Source organism: Vicia villosa, unplaced genomic scaffold (assembly GCF_029867415.1).
Source record: "Vicia villosa cultivar HV-30 ecotype Madison, WI unplaced genomic scaffold, Vvil1.0 ctg.000233F_1_1, whole genome shotgun sequence".
NCBI classification, from domain to species: domain Eukaryota; kingdom Viridiplantae; phylum Streptophyta; class Magnoliopsida; order Fabales; family Fabaceae; genus Vicia; species Vicia villosa.
In genome coordinates, this window is record NW_026705088.1 from 1,047,378 (window position 1) to 1,067,253 (window position 19,876).

General features: G+C 33.5%; 3 protein-coding genes across 3 annotated transcripts; 1 reads left to right on the forward strand and 2 right to left on the reverse strand.

The window, feature by feature from the left end:
- Positions 1 to 780: 780 nt before the first annotated feature.
- Positions 781 to 1,666, reverse strand: LOC131625693 (zinc finger CCCH domain-containing protein 62-like). Its single transcript, XM_058896531.1, has 3 exons — positions 1,471 to 1,666; positions 1,206 to 1,325; positions 781 to 1,070 (listed from the first exon to the last, which is right to left on the reverse strand). Exons 1-3 carry the CDS (start codon positions 1,504 to 1,506, stop codon positions 960 to 962), a joined length of 267 nt encoding a protein of 88 aa, XP_058752514.1. The 5' UTR covers positions 1,507 to 1,666; the 3' UTR covers positions 781 to 959.
- A 5,269-nt stretch (positions 1,667 to 6,935) lies between these two features.
- Positions 6,936 to 8,467, forward strand: LOC131625694 (peroxidase E5-like). The gene is made up of 3 exons (XM_058896532.1): positions 6,936 to 7,265; positions 7,362 to 7,553; positions 7,637 to 8,467. The coding sequence occupies exons 1-3, from the start codon at positions 7,044 to 7,046 to the stop codon at positions 8,294 to 8,296; spliced, it is 1,074 nt and encodes a 357-aa protein (XP_058752515.1). The 5' UTR covers positions 6,936 to 7,043; the 3' UTR covers positions 8,297 to 8,467.
- Positions 8,468 to 11,298: 2,831 nt separating this feature from the next.
- Positions 11,299 to 12,184, reverse strand: LOC131625695 (zinc finger CCCH domain-containing protein 62-like). The gene is made up of 3 exons (XM_058896533.1): positions 11,989 to 12,184; positions 11,724 to 11,843; positions 11,299 to 11,588 (listed from the first exon to the last, which is right to left on the reverse strand). The coding sequence occupies exons 1-3, from the start codon at positions 12,022 to 12,024 to the stop codon at positions 11,478 to 11,480; spliced, it is 267 nt and encodes an 88-aa protein (XP_058752516.1). The 5' UTR covers positions 12,025 to 12,184; the 3' UTR covers positions 11,299 to 11,477.
- Positions 12,185 to 19,876: the final 7,692 nt, after the last annotated feature.

Sequence of the window (19,876 nt, forward strand, 5' to 3'; positions counted from 1 at the left end):
GCTTTTTTATCACACAAGTATCACTAGTACAAAAATGTTAATTTACACCCGTTTTTTATTAAATTTACACCCATTATTTTTAATAAAAATCGGGTGTATATCCACAGGGTGAGAAATGTCTAACGCATTTACACCCGTTTAAAACAGGTGTAAAACGGGTGTAAATACGTTCGTAATTACTCCCTATTTTAAGAATATCGGGTGTAAATATGTTCTACGTTACACCCTATTTTAACAAAAATTGGGTGTAATTGGGCGTAATTACGTTTTTAATTACACCCTATTTTAATAAAAATCAGGTGTAATTACGTTTTTAATTACACCCTGTTTTAATAAAAATCGGGTGTAATTCGGCGTAATTACGTTTTTAATTACACCCTGTTTTAATAAAAATCGGGTGTAATTGAGCGTAACTACGTTTAATTACACCCTGTTTTAATAAAAATCGGGTGTAATTGGGCGTAACTACGTTTTAATTACACCCTATTTTAATAAAAATCGGGTTTAATTGGGCATAATTACGTTTTAATTACACCCTGTTTTAATTAAAATCGGGTGTAGATACCTTCTTAATTACACTCTATTTTAATAAAAATCGGGTGTAAATACGTCATTTATGAATGAACAATTATATTATATTTAAATCTATTTACACCCTATTTCATATACACCATTTAGTTATATTTCTTTTTCAGTCATAATATTGCAAATACTATAAAATCATACACATAAAAATCATATTTTAACTAAGTCAAAATATTTTTAATATTAACCAAAAAGTATACAAAATCATGTGCATTCATAATATTTCAAGTACTATAAAATCATACACATAAAAATTATATTTTAACCAAGTCATAACACTTTCTTCATATATAATTTTACGCCATACTTGACGGTTAGCTTCGGTGTTCTCTAGTCCAATTGAATCCAACCGCTTTCCACATGTAGCATTGGATTCATCCATGGCCAAAATACCACGCCCTGGAGAAGCAATTGCTTTCCACAATTCGATCCGGAGGAAGACCTTCTACATTCGTGTACACCGACTTCATCTTCTCAAGCAAAGTCTACAAAATTATTCATTATATAGCAATTCAGAGCCACAGAACAAACCTCTAATTTCTTAAAAAATGTTAAAAAATGTTTTCTACATTGTGTGAATATGCAACTTCCAAAGTATCCTCGACGGTTTTATACCAGACCTTAATAGTGCAGTCTGATGAACCGGATAGCAAGAATTTGTCCCAACAAATAAGGGATGTGACTTCTCCTGTATGTGCATTGAGTGTCATTTTACACTCAAATTTGTCTAGGTCCCAAACCTGAACAAAACAATAAGAAATCATTATCAATTTATCAAACAAAACATATATTAAGCAACAAGCAATTGTGTAGAGCTAACATAGAAAAGCAAAAAACCACTGAAGATTCAGAAAGACTCTTTATTGCCAAACAATCAAAATATACCTTGATGCTTTGATCCTTGGATCCTGAGTACAACATCTTGTTACATCCAACAGCCAGGCAAACAACAGATTTAGTGTGTCCGCGTAGTGATGCAACCAGTTCAAAAGGGGAATTGGATTTAGAACTGCCTCTCCATGCAAAAATTACACCATCATGCGATTTAAATAATCTAACTCAACATAAATTGATAGATAACAGAAATGAATTATTACAAAAGTAAGAGAACAAAACATTAAGATTTACAGGAATTCCATACTGTGCATATGCTAGGAATTCTTCATTGATTAGAGAGAATTTACTTTCTGAAAAGTATTATGGTAAATGAGAGTCAGTAAAACAACACTTCATTGTAAGAGAGAAAAATGTACTGATGAATTTGTACCGAATAGATGTCATAGTATGAACTGGGTATTAAATAGTATGGGTGGTGATTTATATTTTGCAAGACTTATTTTATGAACATAATAATCTATTAAAAAGGGAGTCATGGCAGAATGATTAGAGTTATGTCATTAAAAAACACGGAAGTTCACTTCAAGAACCCTTAGATGGGTTTTGAAGAGAAGGAGTTTCTTTTTCAATTCAAAACATTGAACCTACAAAACAATATAAAATTGGACGCTGTATCATTTAACACAAGTCTTTTAACACTAGAGTCTCCCCATATAACATTTTCACTAATTTAACTGAGCTCGAGATATGATACTGCCTAAGACTAAATACGTTGTCTCTGTGTATGATAAATTTTTATTATTGTGATTAATCAATTCAAAACATAAATCTAAATATTTTGAATGTGGTGTCACGCTATCTAAATTCCATTTATTGTGATTAATCAATTCAAAACATAAATCTCAATAGCAGAAGTTCCTCGTGGGAATACAGCAGAAGTTCCTCGACCTGGATTCTCGAAGCTTCCCTGTCCTATGATACAAATCAGCTAAGTGAACAAACACAAACGCAACAGAAGGATGGTTTTCTATAGCAGGCAAATAAGTAAAATTGAACTACCTCATTAACATTTGATTCCTTGGAATTCGTACGTGATCAAAACTTAGAACTCCGTTATCCATGCTGTTATATGCTGCATTTCTAAATTTCACTCCAATATCTCCAACAGTTATGCCTGACAATCAATAGCTAAAATGAAGGTTTAAAAATTGTTAAGTTTACATACTGCATCAGAAAAGCTTTTTACTTTAGTGGAGGAGAGATCTACATACTGCATTTGCACCAAATCTCTGATAGCAATGACACACACACACACACACACACAACTATTTGAGTGATGGCACCAAATCTTCAACCTCCTTCATGGATAAGTAATTGTGTCAGCCAATGCAAAGTAGGTGGTGTTTCCAACAGATGAGCACAACCTTCTATTCAAATTATTCTTGGGAAGAAAGATGGCTAGGTTTGTGTCCTTTATGTTCAGGATAATTGTGTGATTCTAGAGTTCTAAGATTAGGAAAAGCAAAATTGGAGTCTTGTGAAATTTGATATACACAGGGGAAGGAAATGGTTGAAAGGAAGAATTCAGACCTTCTCCTCCGTGGACATGATAGAACTCTGGGCCAATTGTCTCGAATACCTTCATACGTTCGTCAAGCTTTGATATCAAAATATTGTCCGGCGTTTGCATCATAGTGAGCAAGCTTTGTAAAGTTTGTTTTAGCAACTCTCCGCATACCCAGAGTCACTACAACACCTAAATTATTATTTCTGTTGGTGCCACTATCTGATGTGGGCATATTGACACTCTATCATTATCATCATTCCTACACACCATAGCAAAATGGTTGAAGGGAAGAATTGGGACTTTTTCCTTCGTGGACATGATAGAACTCTGGGCCAATTGTCTCCAATACCTTCATACATAGCCCATACAAAATGTACACATTAATTAGAATACCAACTTTTCTTAATATAGGTAAAAACGTAAGGGTAATATGAATATAGACATAGAGTTTATACTTTATGAAAGACTAGACCTTGGGTCATATATGAACTAAGAATTAGGTTGTTTAAACGTTTTAGAATTTTATTTTAAAGCTCAGGCGTTCCTTACCAAGTTAGATAGCTTATATCCTTGTTGAACTTAATTCCTTAACAAGGTCCACCACCTTATAGAAAGCCTCATGATTTGAAAAAGGGTTGGAAGGTTTCTGTGCTGGCTGCAATCATCAAACACTTGTCTCCTGATGTTGATAAAGTTAGAAGGCTAGTGACTCAGTCCAAGACTTTGCTCTAGTAGTGTTGTTACACATGTTTTGAATGAGAAGAGGAAGAGTGAGTTTGATTTTGATTTTGAGGTTGATTTTGATAAGATGTATTCATGTCAATATTCTGAGTGTCCACAAAGAAAAAATCATGTTAATTATCTACAATAGCCAAATATCGGCTATGGTAGATTGCAAACTAGTTGTATTTGTGCTAAACTGAACCACCCCAACCTCAAAAACTATTGAACCTGAGTGTTTTTGTGGTTGGAGACAGATCACAGACACTGGTAGAGCTCTTGCTCATATACAAGCTGACCCCTCTTTCACCACTGGATACACCTAGTGCAGTTTGTGGTTCAGAGGCTGAAGAAACCAGTACAACGATGAAGGTGGAGATACTGTACCGTATCGCCTGCAATTCAGTTCACATGGTTCGGAAAGTGCAGTTCTGTTTTCAGTTCAAAAAAGGTTTGGTTTCATTCGAAAGCATAGAATTGTTGCATTAAACCTATTTTATTTTTCTAATCTAACATATTCAACACAGTCATGATGATTTAGTTCATTTCGCGTAACCCCCTTTATCTATCCTACTGCCCCCTTTAACAATGTTATTAATCATAGATCTCAGAAAATAACAATTTATTCAAATTCCTCTATTTCTCTACGCTATGGCCGCCACTATTTGGGAACACTTTGTACTAAGTAGCCTATTGCGGAACATTAGCAATTTGTTCAAATTCTGTTATGTTGTACCCACTATTTCACAATAGTGTATGTTACATTTCCAAATGGTAGAATCACCATTAAATATTTTCATATCATATTTCAATATATTCACCAGCGAAAGAATTAATTATTTTGAGGATTCAAAGTAATAAGGAAAAGCTTAGCATCTTGACATTCTTTGCTGTGTCTCATTTTTTTGATGTTGCAATTACATATCAATTATCATGCATGAGACTATGGTAAGGCTGTATGGAACAACTAACAAACTAAAAGAGAACTTATCGGCTATATTAAGCTTTCAAATTCAACTCCAAAGGTTACTACGTAAAAATAAAGAAAATTATGACATCTATAATTCCTGAAACAACTTCCCAACTACTAGATTCAACAAAAACTTATGAATTTTTATATTAAGTCAAATCACATGCTTCATTGCAGAAAAAATCTCTGAATCTAAGAACATAAATTTCATCAATCACATGTTGCTTAAAAGATACACTAGAGCTGAAATCTCAAAAAGAAATAACATTTCCAAATTAGAAATAAATTTGTAATACCTGATACAAAACACATCAAAATAAATCACATCTTAAAGCTCAAGGCTAAAGTTTTTCCATTAGGTAATGTGACACAAAAAACAAGTCATTAATGAGTAACAACACAAAGACTGTTCAAAAGAATGGGATAAACTCACCTTTCAGAATTTAGGGATGGAACCAAATTTAGTCTGATTAAGAGTCCTCATCCGATTCGTCAGAATCACTTGCATTATAACCTAAAAAAACACCCCAGAAAAAAAAAGTCACACAAAATTAGAGGTAAAGAGACATGATAATTTTGATAACCAGCTAACAACAGCAGAGGGCTTACCTGGACGCTTATCTCCAACTTTCCAAATTGAAGATCTAAACAAACAAACAACATTAGCATCCCAAACCAAAAACACATACAACCAAACATATCTATACTACAGAGAATCCAATCATTGTCCATACTTCATAATCAAACTATTACTCTTTATAGCAAATAACACTACAACTTGAGAACTTAGGACAAAGATAAAACTAAAAAACCAAACAAACAAGACACTTATATTACTATATAAAAATGACAACTTATGCATCAAATAAGACCAGAAGACATTCACTCTAAAAATCCTTAGGGCTTCATGAAAAACAATAAGCTCAGCCATATTAATACTGAAATATAATTATAATGAAGCGTGAAGAGAGAATTAGACCTGCCTCCCGAAATATAGCACAACAAAATCAACTAAATGAATGATGCTTGAGTAAACCCCTTCTGAGTCTACACTTTCAAAATCAACAAAATCAACCTGAATTATAGCACAACAAAATCAACAAAATCAACCTGAAATCAACAAAATAAACAAAATCAACCTGAAATATAGCACAACAAAATCAACTATCCATTCTTCAGCTACCAATGTCGCTCAAAATCAACAAAACCTAAGTCTACACTTTCAAAATCAACAAAATCAACCTTACCAATCAACAAAATATAAAACCCTAATTCTTCAGCTACCAATGTCGCTCAAAGTATAAAACCCCTAATTCTTCCTTACCAATATCGTCACTGTGAGCAAATGAGCGGTGCGGTGTTGGAGAAGAAGAGAGCTTCGTTTCTCAGCTTCGTTTCTCAGCTTCGTTTCTCAGCTTCGTTGTCGTCACAGGAGTTGAGCGAATGAGCGATGAATCAAACTGAGAGTTCGTTGAGCTTCGTTGTCGTCACCATTGCTAGTTCGTGAAAGGATTTGAACCATTCGCTGAGTTCGTGAAATGCATGCACTGAGTTGAAAAACGGGTTTTGTGAAAAATGACTAAACACATTAATTTATTATCCCACAATTAATTTGACTTTTATGTATATTAATGGCCTGCATATACATTAATTTGATAATATTCATAATATTCACTTAACTACTTATTAAGAATAATATTTTGAGTTATAAAAATAAATGTTTTTTTAGTCTACTTAAATTTACGCCCGATTTTTAATTTAACGGGAGTAATTGAGATTTAAATATAATAATATTTTTAATTTACACCCGTTTTTAAAAAATAGGGTGTATATTTTCACATGATTAATCATAAACTTACACTTTATTTACAAAAGTGCCACTCTTTTTCTTATTTACACCCATTTTTAGTATATCGGGTGTAAATTTTAAAATTATATTGTTCATTTTGCACTAGTGTATTAATAACTTTTAGATATTAAATGGGATATTGAAATCATTTTTGTTTAAATACTTCTTTCAACTATATGCACTAGACTTTTACAACACATGCTTTGAACTCCCACTAACCTTCCAAAGTTATTTTGAAGTTAAAATAAAAAAAGAAAAAGTAGCAAAGTCTAGAAAGCACTAATTTAATTATTATCTTTTGAATACTTGATATATAGATCTTTGAAAAATGATAACTAAATTGCAAGTGTGATTTAAATTTGATAACATATAATACATTAGTATTCTTCACATGCCAACCACAAGCCGCCCATAGTCATGTCATTACCCTATAAATAAAGCCACATTTTTCTGCATATTCAAGCACACCAACTTCAAACACATATAGCTATATTATCAGCAAGGAAAGAAAAAATATGAACTCCCTTCGTCTCATAGGCACAGTTCTGTGCTGTGTTGCAATTGTCTTTGGAGGATTAACCTTCCCCTCAAATGCACAACTTGATCCATTTTTTTATAGTCAAACTTGTCCCCAATTGCAGTCTATTGTATATCAAATCTTATTCAAAGTTGCTCAGACAGATGCCCGAATGCCTGCTAGTCTCATCAGGCTCCACTTTCATGATTGCTTTGTTCAAGTATGTATACATATATATTTGTCCTCATAAGTGTTTATATATAAGTTATTTTTATAATATAAGATAAATTAAACTTGAACTATTTTTGTATAACAGGGTTGTGATGCATCCGTTTTGTTGAACAAAACTGATACCGTTGTGACTGAACAAGATGCCTTCCCAAATATCAACTCCTTGAGAGGTATAGATGTTATAAATCAGATCAAAACAGCTGTGGAAAGTGCTTGTCCAAACAAAGTTTCTTGTGCTGATATTCTTACACTTTCTGCTGGAATATCTTCCGTTTTGGTAAATATAATTATTTTCAGTTAACAACAAACCAATTTTCACATAAAATCATTATAATTTGATTAACAAATTTATGTTCACAGACCGGAGGTCCAGGTTGGTTGGTTCCACTGGGAAGAAGAGATAGTTTAACCGCAAATCAAACTCTCGCTAATCAAAATCTTCCAGGTCCATCATTCAGTTTACCTCAACTGAAATCGGCTTTCGCTAATCAAGGCCTCACCACACTTGATCTAGTATCACTCTCAGGTGCTCACACATTCGGAAGATCGCGCTGCGTTTTATTCAGTGATCGATTGTACAACTTCAGCAGTACTGGCAAACCTGATCCAACTCTTGATCCAGCTTACTTAAAAGTATTACAAAAGCAGTGTCCTCAGAACGGACCTGGAACAAACCGTGTCAATTTTGATCCAACAACTCCTGATATATTGGACAAAAACTACTACAACAATCTTCAAGTTAAGAAGGGTTTGCTTCAAAGTGATCAAGAATTGTTCTCAACACCGGGTGCTGATACTATTGGCATTGTCAATAATTTTGCCAGTAACCAAAATGCTTTCTTTCAGAATTTTGTGAATTCAATGATTAAAATGGGAAATATTGGTGTGCTTACGGGAAAGAAAGGTGAAATTAGAAAACAATGCAATTTTGTTAATACGAAGAAGAAATTATCTGAGTTGGATATTACTACTGTGACCTCTACAGAATCAATTGAGGGGGGTGTGGTTAGTTCTATGTAAGTGTTTTGAGGGTTCTTTTAGTTGGAAATTGGAATAAAGAAGGGATAAGCTAGGTACATTTGTGCCATAAGCTTTGTATTATGTGCCTTGTGTGTGTAAGATAATCTTCTTTTATGTTAATGTTTTAAATAAATAATATTCACTCTTTGTATTACAACTTACAAGCTCTTGTTTCTTAATTAGCATTGATAGAAAGTAAAGTTATGATTAGCATGATAATTAATTACTTATTGAAAATAATAGTCTAACATTAGGTAAAAAAAAGTGAGACTAAAATGCTAATTCAATTTGACCTGAGGGAGAGTTTTGCTGGTAAAAGTTTCATAGTGTTTACATTAAACATGTAGCTTGTATGACCCAACACATTTAGTAAGAAAAGAAATGTTCGAGTATTAAAAAAAAATAAAAATGAGGCAGAGTCATTAATGCATCAGCTTGGATAATTTATATTCCTATACATATATTCTTATTTTATAGTCAACTCTCATAAACCAAGTCACCACCACCATCTCAGTTTCTAAAAAAATAAAAAGTTTGACCAATCCTTAAACAAAGGCAAAAGAAGAAAAAAAAAAAGCATTTATGCTATTAAAGTAATTCTTCACTCTAATATTAACAAAAGGGGAACGTCTTTCTTATCATGTTAAACTCTTTTATATTGAGAAATTATTTGATCCAACTTCTCTAATAAATGTTTCTGAAAATATTTTAGTAATTAAATTATAAACAAATAAAATAGCCACTACATTCTCAGTAAAAATTGTAGTCTTGCTTCAGCAAACACCACATGCTTTTCTTTCTCCTTTATGTTTAACAACTCTCAAATCTGCATAGTATAATACAGTACTTGAAAAAAAACTACAAATTCCTGGACCTAGAGCACCTGAAACACCAAAGCTAATTTGAGTTGTTAAACAACTTCCAGCTTATCTTCAATAAACACACGTTATTCACCACTTCAATGTTCTGCAGCCCTAGAGCACCAGAATTCCTGGACTAAGTTAGAGTTTCCCATTTCACCACGTGCAACTTCTTCTTATCCCATGTATCCCCCCATATGAATTTTTGTTGCAGTTGATGAATGTCATCTATACACACTTTTAGCAACAAATTTGCCATCATAGGATAGGTCGGTATTGCTTCGATAACACTTCTCTCCAAAGTAACTCTGTCTGCAAAAGATAAAATGTTAGTTTTCCAACTTGCACGACTAGAAGAGACTTGTTCTGTCAAGTACTGATAATCCATTTTCTTTAGAGCGTTCCCACTAAGAGGCACACCAAGATACTTCCCAAACCAATTTATTTCCTTGAACCAGAAATTTGGAGTAGTTTCATCTCCACACCTCTAACAACATTCTTGGAAAAAAGCATACTAGACTTATCAGGACTGACCTGTTGACCTTGCTACAAAACTTATGGAGGGTCTTTATAATACAATTCGTCTAGTTCTCTGATGCTTCTCCAAAAAGTAATAAATCATCCGCGAACATGAGATGAGGAATTCTTAGACCATGCTTCCCCATTTGCATCGTATGCCACTTATTCTCCATTACCTCTTTCTCAATTATATGAGAGGGTTTATCCATACACAAAACAAAGAGATACGGCGAAATGGAGTCCACTTGTCGAATGCCTCTCTTTGAACGGAAGAAATCACTTCTGGCCCCGTTCCAGTTGACATTCGATTCAACACTTTCCACATGTTTCACCATTTTGACAGACTTAATGAAGCTTCAAATTTCAACACCTCAACTTGGGTATGTCATTATTGTTGTGAGTATGGTCACATTAAGCCTTTTTGTTATAAATTTTTTGGAGATAAAAGTCTTCAGCTCATTCTAAGGCTGGTCAAGTCAGCAAAAAGAGAAGTGTCAAAGAAAGAGATGTCAACCTAATAGCTCATACCACCTTGATAAGAACAAAAAGAAAAGTCTGGTACTTTGACAATGGATGCTCTAAATACATGATAGGCATTTGCAAATTACTGGTAGATATTAGGTATCACCCCTCAGGTGCTTTCAGATTTGGTGATGGCTTTAAAGGTGAAATCAAGGGAGTAGGAAAATTGATGGGTGATGGATCTCCAAATTTAGAAGATGTACTTCTTGTGAAAGGACTATCAGTTAATCTTATTAGCATCAGTCAACTATGTGATCAAGGGTTGTTGGTAAATTTCTCCAAATTAGAATGCTCTGTCAAAGATGAGAAAGATGTTGTTCTTATGAAGAGTATAAGGTCTAACACTAGTACAAAAATGTTAATTTACACCCGTTTTTTATTAAATTTACACCCATTATTTTTAATAAAAATCGGGTGTATATCCACAGGGTGAGAAATGTCTAACGCATTTACACCCGTTTAAAACAGGTGTAAAACGGGTGTAAATACGTTCGTAATTACTCCCTATTTTAAGAATATCGGGTGTAAATATGTTCTACGTTACACCCTATTTTAACAAAAATTGGGTGTAATTGGGCGTAATTACGTTTTTAATTACACCCTATTTTAATAAAAATCAGGTGTAATTACGTTTTTAATTACACCCTGTTTTAATAAAAATCGGGTGTAATTCGGCGTAATTACGTTTTTAATTACACCCTGTTTTAATAAAAATCGGGTGTAATTGAGCGTAACTACGTTTAATTACACCCTGTTTTAATAAAAATCGGGTGTAATTGGGCGTAACTACGTTTTAATTACACCCTATTTTAATAAAAATCGGGTTTAATTGGGCATAATTACGTTTTAATTACACCCTGTTTTAATTAAAATCGGGTGTAGATACCTTCTTAATTACACTCTATTTTAATAAAAATCGGGTGTAAATACGTCATTTATGAATGAACAATTATATTATATTTAAATCTATTTACACCCTATTTCATATACACCATTTAGTTATATTTCTTTTTCAGTCATAATATTGCAAATACTATAAAATCATACACATAAAAATCATATTTTAACTAAGTCAAAATATTTTTAATATTAACCAAAAAGTATACAAAATCATGTGCATTCATAATATTTCAAGTACTATAAAATCATACACATAAAAATTATATTTTAACCAAGTCATAACACTTTCTTCATATATAATTTTACGCCATACTTGACGGTTAGCTTCGGTGTTCTCTAGTCCAATTGAATCCAACCGCTTTCCACATGTAGCATTGGATTCATCCATGGCCAAAATACCACGCCCTGGAGAAGCAATTGCTTTCCACAATTCGATCCGGAGGAAGACCTTCTACATTCGTGTACACCGACTTCATCTTCTCAAGCAAAGTCTACAAAATTATTCATTATATAGCAATTCAGAGCCACAGAACAAACCTCTAATTTCTTAAAAAATGTTAAAAAATGTTTTCTACATTGTGTGAATATGCAACTTCCAAAGTATCCTCGACGGTTTTATACCAGACCTTAATAGTGCAGTCTGATGAACCGGATAGCAAGAATTTGTCCCAACAAATAAGGGATGTGACTTCTCCTGTATGTGCATTGAGTGTCATTTTACACTCAAATTTGTCTAGGTCCCAAACCTGAACAAAACAATAAGAAATCATTATCAATTTATCAAACAAAACATATATTAAGCAACAAGCAATTGTGTAGAGCTAACATAGAAAAGCAAAAAACCACTGAAGATTCAGAAAGACTCTTTATTGCCAAACAATCAAAATATACCTTGATGCTTTGATCCTTGGATCCTGAGTACAACATCTTGTTACATCCAACAGCCAGGCAAACAACAGATTTAGTGTGTCCGCGTAGTGATGCAACCAGTTCAAAAGGGGAATTGGATTTAGAACTGCCTCTCCATGCAAAAATTACACCATCATGCGATTTAAATAATCTAACTCAACATAAATTGATAGATAACAGAAATGAATTATTACAAAAGTAAGAGAACAAAACATTAAGATTTACAGGAATTCCATACTGTGCATATGCTAGGAATTCTTCATTGATTAGAGAGAATTTACTTTCTGAAAAGTATTATGGTAAATGAGAGTCAGTAAAACAACACTTCATTGTAAGAGAGAAAAATGTACTGATGAATTTGTACCGAATAGATGTCATAGTATGAACTGGGTATTAAATAGTATGGGTGGTGATTTATATTTTGCAAGACTTATTTTATGAACATAATAATCTATTAAAAAGGGAGTCATGGCAGAATGATTAGAGTTATGTCATTAAAAAACACGGAAGTTCACTTCAAGAACCCTTAGATGGGTTTTGAAGAGAAGGAGTTTCTTTTTCAATTCAAAACATTGAACCTACAAAACAATATAAAATTGGACGCTGTATCATTTAACACAAGTCTTTTAACACTAGAGTCTCCCCATATAACATTTTCACTAATTTAACTGAGCTCGAGATATGATACTGCCTAAGACTAAATACGTTGTCTCTGTGTATGATAAATTTTTATTATTGTGATTAATCAATTCAAAACATAAATCTAAATATTTTGAATGTGGTGTCACGCTATCTAAATTCCATTTATTGTGATTAATCAATTCAAAACATAAATCTCAATAGCAGAAGTTCCTCGTGGGAATACAGCAGAAGTTCCTCGACCTGGATTCTCGAAGCTTCCCTGTCCTATGATACAAATCAGCTAAGTGAACAAACACAAACGCAACAGAAGGATGGTTTTCTATAGCAGGCAAATAAGTAAAATTGAACTACCTCATTAACATTTGATTCCTTGGAATTCGTACGTGATCAAAACTTAGAACTCCGTTATCCATGCTGTTATATGCTGCATTTCTAAATTTCACTCCAATATCTCCAACAGTTATGCCTGACAATCAATAGCTAAAATGAAGGTTTAAAAATTGTTAAGTTTACATACTGCATCAGAAAAGCTTTTTACTTTAGTGGAGGAGAGATCTACATACTGCATTTGCACCAAATCTCTGATAGCAATGACACACACACACACACACACACAACTATTTGAGTGATGGCACCAAATCTTCAACCTCCTTCATGGATAAGTAATTGTGTCAGCCAATGCAAAGTAGGTGGTGTTTCCAACAGATGAGCACAACCTTCTATTCAAATTATTCTTGGGAAGAAAGATGGCTAGGTTTGTGTCCTTTATGTTCAGGATAATTGTGTGATTCTAGAGTTCTAAGATTAGGAAAAGCAAAATTGGAGTCTTGTGAAATTTGATATACACAGGGGAAGGAAATGGTTGAAAGGAAGAATTCAGACCTTCTCCTCCGTGGACATGATAGAACTCTGGGCCAATTGTCTCGAATACCTTCATACGTTCGTCAAGCTTTGATATCAAAATATTGTCCGGCGTTTGCATCATAGTGAGCAAGCTTTGTAAAGTTTGTTTTAGCAACTCTCCGCATACCCAGAGTCACTACAACACCTAAATTATTATTTCTGTTGGTGCCACTATCTGATGTGGGCATATTGACACTCTATCATTATCATCATTCCTACACACCATAGCAAAATGGTTGAAGGGAAGAATTGGGACTTTTTCCTTCGTGGACATGATAGAACTCTGGGCCAATTGTCTCCAATACCTTCATACATAGCCCATACAAAATGTACACATTAATTAGAATACCAACTTTTCTTAATATAGGTAAAAACGTAAGGGTAATATGAATATAGACATAGAGTTTATACTTTATGAAAGACTAGACCTTGGGTCATATATGAACTAAGAATTAGGTTGTTTAAACGTTTTAGAATTTTATTTTAAAGCTCAGGCGTTCCTTACCAAGTTAGATAGCTTATATCCTTGTTGAACTTAATTCCTTAACAAGGTCCACCACCTTATAGAAAGCCTCATGATTTGAAAAAGGGTTGGAAGGTTTCTGTGCTGGCTGCAATCATCAAACACTTGTCTCCTGATGTTGATAAAGTTAGAAGGCTAGTGACTCAGTCCAAGACTTTGCTCTAGTAGTGTTGTTACACATGTTTTGAATGAGAAGAGGAAGAGTGAGTTTGATTTTGATTTTGAGGTTGATTTTGATAAGATGTATTCATGTCAATATTCTGAGTGTCCACAAAGAAAAAATCATGTTAATTATCTACAATAGCCAAATATCGGCTATGGTAGATTGCAAACTAGTTGTATTTGTGCTAAACTGAACCACCCCAACCTCAAAAACTATTGAACCTGAGTGTTTTTGTGGTTGGAGACAGATCACAGACACTGGTAGAGCTCTTGCTCATATACAAGCTGACCCCTCTTTCACCACTGGATACACCTAGTGCAGTTTGTGGTTCAGAGGCTGAAGAAACCAGTACAACGATGAAGGTGGAGATACTGTACCGTATCGCCTGCAATTCAGTTCACATGGTTCGGAAAGTGCAGTTCTGTTTTCAGTTCAAAAAAGGTTTGGTTTCATTCGAAAGCATAGAATTGTTGCATTAAACCTATTTTATTTTTCTAATCTAACATATTCAACACAGTCATGATGATTTAGTTCATTTCGCGTAACCCCCTTTATCTATCCTACTGCCCCCTTTAACAATGTTATTAATCATAGATCTCAGAAAATAACAATTTATTCAAATTCCTCTATTTCTCTACGCTATGGCCGCCACTATTTGGGAACACTTTGTACTAAGTAGCCTATTGCGGAACATTAGCAATTTGTTCAAATTCTGTTATGTTGTACCCACTATTTCACAATAGTGTATGTTACATTTCCAAATGGTAGAATCACCATTAAATATTTTCATATCATATTTCAATATATTCACCAGCGAAAGAATTAATTATTTTGAGGATTCAAAGTAATAAGGAAAAGCTTAGCATCTTGACATTCTTTGCTGTGTCTCATTTTTTTGATGTTGCAATTACATATCAATTATCATGCATGAGACTATGGTAAGGCTGTATGGAACAACTAACAAACTAAAAGAGAACTTATCGGCTATATTAAGCTTTCAAATTCAACTCCAAAGGTTACTACGTAAAAATAAAGAAAATTATGACATCTATAATTCCTGAAACAACTTCCCAACTACTAGATTCAACAGAAACTTATGAATTTTTATATTAAGTCAAATCACATGCTTCATTGCAGAAAAAATCTCTGAATCTAAGAACATAAATTTCATCAATCACATGTTGCTTAAAAGATACACTAGAGCTGAAATCTCAAAAAGAAATAACATTTCCAAATTAGAAATAAATTTGTAATACCTGATACAAAACACATCAAAATAAATCACATCTTAAAGCTCAAGGCTAAAGTTTTTCCATTAGGTAATGTGACACAAAAAACAAGTCATTAATGAGTAACAACACAAAGACTGTTCAAAAGAATGGGATAAACTCACCTTTCAGAATTTAGGGATGGAACCAAATTTAGTCTGATTAAGAGTCCTCATCCGATTCGTCAGAATCACTTGCATTATAACCTAAAAAAACACCCCAGAAAAAAAAAGTCACACAAAATTAGAGGTAAAGAGACATGATAATTTTGATAACCAGCTAACAACAGCAGAGGGCTTACCTGGACGCTTATCTCCAACTTTCCAAATTGAAGATCTAAACAAACAAACAACATTAGCATCCCAAACCAAAAACACATACAACCAAACATATCTATACTACAGAGAATCCAATCATTGTCCATACTTCATAATCAAACTATTACTCTTTATAGCAAATAACACTACAACTTGAGAACTTAGGACAAAGATAAAACTAAAAAACCAAACAAACAAGACACTTATATTACTATATAAAAATGACAACTTATGCATCAAATAAGACCAGAAGACATTCACTCTAAAAATCCTTAGGGCTTCATGAAAAACAATAAGCTCAGCCATATTAATACTGAAATATAATTATAATGAAGCGTGAAGAGAGAATTAGACCTGCCTCCCGAAATATAGCACAACAAAATCAACTAAATGAATGATGCTTGAGTAAACCCCTTCTGAGTCTACACTTTCAAAATCAACAAAATCAACCTGAATTATAGCACAACAAAATCAACAAAATCAACCTGAAATCAACAAAATAAACAAAATCAACCTGAAATATAGCACAACAAAATCAACTATCCATTCTTCAGCTACCAATGTCGCTCAAAATCAACAAAACCTAAGTCTACACTTTCAAAATCAACAAAATCAACCTTACCAATCAACAAAATATAAAACCCTAATTCTTCAGCTACCAATGTCGCTCAAAGTATAAAACCCCTAATTCTTCCTTACCAATATCGTCACTGTGAGCAAATGAGCGGTGCGGTGTTGGAGAAGAAGAGAGCTTCGTTTCTCAGCTTCGTTTCTCAGCTTCGTTTCTCAGCTTCGTTGTCGTCACAGGAGTTGAGCGAATGAGCGATGAATCAAACTGAGAGTTCGTTGAGCTTCGTTGTCGTCACCATTGCTAGTTCGTGAAAGGATTTGAACCATTCGCTGAGTTCGTGAAATGCATGCACTGAGTTGAAAAACGGGTTTTGTGAAAAATGACTAAACACATTAATTTATTATCCCACAATTAATTTGACTTTTATGTATATTAATGGCCTGCATATACATTAATTTGATAATATTCATAATATTCACTTAACTACTTATTAAGAATAATATTTTGAGTTATAAAAATAAATGTTTTTTTAGTCTACTTAAATTTACGCCCGATTTTTAATTTAACGGGAGTAATTGAGATTTAAATATAATAATATTTTTAATTTACACCCGTTTTTAAAAAATAGGGTGTATATTTTCACATGATTAATCATAAACTTACACTTTATTTACAAAAGTGCCACTCTTTTTCTTATTTACACCCATTTTTAGTATATCGGGTGTAAATTTTAAAATTATATTGTTCATTTTGCACTAGTGTAAAGACAATTGTTATTTGTGGGAATCTCAAATAACTTGCACATGTTCAACAACCAATAAGGATGAACTAAAACTATGACACCAGAAACTTGCACACCTTCAATTCAAAAGAATGAAGGACATCAGACTTAAAGGAGTCATTAGAGAAATTCCATGGCTCAAAATTGAAGAAAAGAAAGTCTGTAATTAGTGTGAATTAAAGAAGAAAACCATAATGTCACACCCAATGTTACAACATCAGACTACCTCCAAAGTGTTGGAACTTCTTCACATGGACTTAATAGGACCAATGCCAACATAAACATTGAATAAATTAATAGAAGATTCTTGTTTTCATTACAATTCTAATTTTTAAGACTTGCTGTCATAGACTAATAAGACTTATACCAAAATATTTATATATTGATACCAATTTATATTGATATAAACATATAACATAACTTTTCAAGAAGTATATGTTGGTGTTATTATTTTTCCATTACAATTTCAAATATAAGTACTACAGTTCTAAAAAAAGTGTCTTTTCCATAATATATCCAATTCCAAAATATAGAGCAAATATCCAAGTCTAAAGTACATAATAACAATACTAATTCTTATTCCAAATCTAAAACAATTTGGTAAATTAAATTGGAAGTTGTACAGTTTGGTAAAGGCTAATGGTTCTAAACTGTGTTTTTCAGGGGATATTAAAGATTTTTTAAGAGAACGTCACTAGAGACATCAGATTATCTTACGGTGTGTGGTTCCAGAAGTTTCTGAATTTCTCTAAAGGTACTTAGTTATTCTTTTGCTATAGTTGCGTGACTAATTAGTGTTTTTGTTTAGCTTACTTAGAAGTAAACCGATGGATAAAAAATGGATGTCTACCAATCGATTGTCAAAAGAGTACGAGGATGGAGTATCGGAATTCGTTAAGTTTGCTGTTGTGTACGCCAAAGACCCCAGTCGAATGACATGTCCTTACTTTGGTTGCTGTTATGGCTGTCGGGTTGACGCGGTTCAGTTGGCATCGCATTTAAAGAGGCATGGAATTGATAGAAGTTATACATGTTGGAATTTGCATGGTGAGAAAAGTAACGAGAATGTTGAATCAGGGGATAATACGACCTATGCTTCAAACGACAATGGCACATATACATACAATTATGATCGAGTCGAAGAGATTGCAGAAGCACTTGAAGAAGATCTCAAGGATTGTCCCAAAAAGTTTGAGAGGTTGGTAAGCGATGTAGAGAAATCATTGTATAATGGTTGTTGAAAATTCACAAGATTGTCTGTGGTATTAAAGTTGTACAACTTAAAGGCGGGAAATGGATGGTCGGATAAAAGTTTCACAAAGTTATTAGCCCTTATGAAAGATATGCTACCAGAGGATAATGTTCTTCTCAATCGAACATATGAGGCCAAAAAGATGTTGTGCTTTATTGGCATGAGCTATGATAAGATACATGCCTGTCCAAACAATTGCATTTTCTTTCGAAATGAGTATGCATCGTTAAATGAGTGTCCTAAATGCGGTGTCTCTCGATATAAGAAAAAGTTGTCTCCAGCAAAAGTCTTACGGTATTTTCCTATAATTCCGAGATTTAGACGCATGTATCGTAGTGAAACTGATTCAAGACATCTGACTTGGCATGCAGATGAAAGAATTATTGATGGAAAGTTACGACATCCGGAAGATTCACCACAGTGGATGAAAATTGATAATGAGTATCCTGAATTTGGAAAAGAAGCAAGAAACCTTCGCTTGGCATTGTCTAGTGATGGAATGAACCCACACGGTATTCAAAGTATCTCGCATAGCACATGGCCTGTGATTCTTTTGATCTATAACCTACCTCCGTGGCTATGTATGAAGCGTAAGTACATGATGTTATCTATGTTAATTTCTGGGCCTAAACAACCAGGGAATGACATAGACGTATACTTGACACCCTTAATCAAAGATTTAAAGTTTTTGTGGGAGAACGGTGTGGAGGTTTATGATGGGTACAGGAAATAAAGTTTCAAGTTGAAGGCGATTTTGTTTGGAACAATTAATGATTTTCCAGCATATGGAAATCTATTAGGGTACAACAATAATAGTCAAAAATCGTGTCCTGTTTGTGAAGATGGAACCGATACGACACAATTGGACCTTTGTTAGAAGAATGTCTTTCTCGGTCATCGTATATTCTTAAATTCTAATCATCACTATCGTGGGTGGAGAAAGGCATTCAATGGAAAGGCAGAAGAACGTAGAGCTCCACCTATATTGACAGGTGATCAAATTTTTGAAAAGGTGAAAGATGTGAGTACTCAGTTTGGCAAGCCTTTTGCACATACACTTGTCAAGAGTTGGTGAAAGAAGAGGTCATTTTTTTTGAACTGCCATATAGGAAGTCATTGTATGTAAGACATTTTCTCGATGTTATGCATATTGAAAAAAATGTATTTGAAAATGTTATTGGTAAGTTACTCAATATACAAGGAAAGTCTAAGGATGGCGTTAAAGTAAGGGAGGACATAGTAAACATGTGAATGAGAACCGAATTGGGAGAAAAAAAATTGTGTAAGTTTTTCGGTGAAGTTAAAGTTCCAGAAGGCTACTCATCAGATATTAGAAGACTTGTGTCTATGAAAAACCTCAAGTTAAAGAGTTTAAAGACGCATGATTGCCATGTTATAATGGAACATTTTCTACCAATAGGTATACGTTCTATTCTGCCAGAAAAAGTAA

Excerpts from the sequence above, each read along its gene's own strand:
- LOC131625693 (XM_058896531.1), bottom strand. The coding sequence starts at position 1,506 with ATGTTGTACTCAGGATCCAAGGATCAAAGCATCAAG. Across the intron at positions 1,326-1,470 it reads CCAAGGATCAAAGCATCAAG|GTTTGGGACCTAGACAAATT; the intron begins GTATATTTTGAT and ends TGTTTTGTTCAG. Across the intron at positions 1,071-1,205 it reads CATCAGACTGCACTATTAAG|ACTTTGCTTGAGAAGATGAA; the intron begins GTCTGGTATAAA and ends ATAATTTTGTAG.
- LOC131625694 (XM_058896532.1), top strand. The coding sequence starts at position 7,044 with ATGAACTCCCTTCGTCTCATAGGCACAGTTCTGTGCTGTGTTGCAATT. Across the intron at positions 7,266-7,361 it reads TTCATGATTGCTTTGTTCAA|GGTTGTGATGCATCCGTTTT; the intron begins GTATGTATACAT and ends TTTGTATAACAG. Across the intron at positions 7,554-7,636 it reads CTGGAATATCTTCCGTTTTG|ACCGGAGGTCCAGGTTGGTT; the intron begins GTAAATATAATT and ends TTATGTTCACAG.
- LOC131625695 (XM_058896533.1), bottom strand. The coding sequence starts at position 12,024 with ATGTTGTACTCAGGATCCAAGGATCAAAGCATCAAG. Across the intron at positions 11,844-11,988 it reads CCAAGGATCAAAGCATCAAG|GTTTGGGACCTAGACAAATT; the intron begins GTATATTTTGAT and ends TGTTTTGTTCAG. Across the intron at positions 11,589-11,723 it reads CATCAGACTGCACTATTAAG|ACTTTGCTTGAGAAGATGAA; the intron begins GTCTGGTATAAA and ends ATAATTTTGTAG.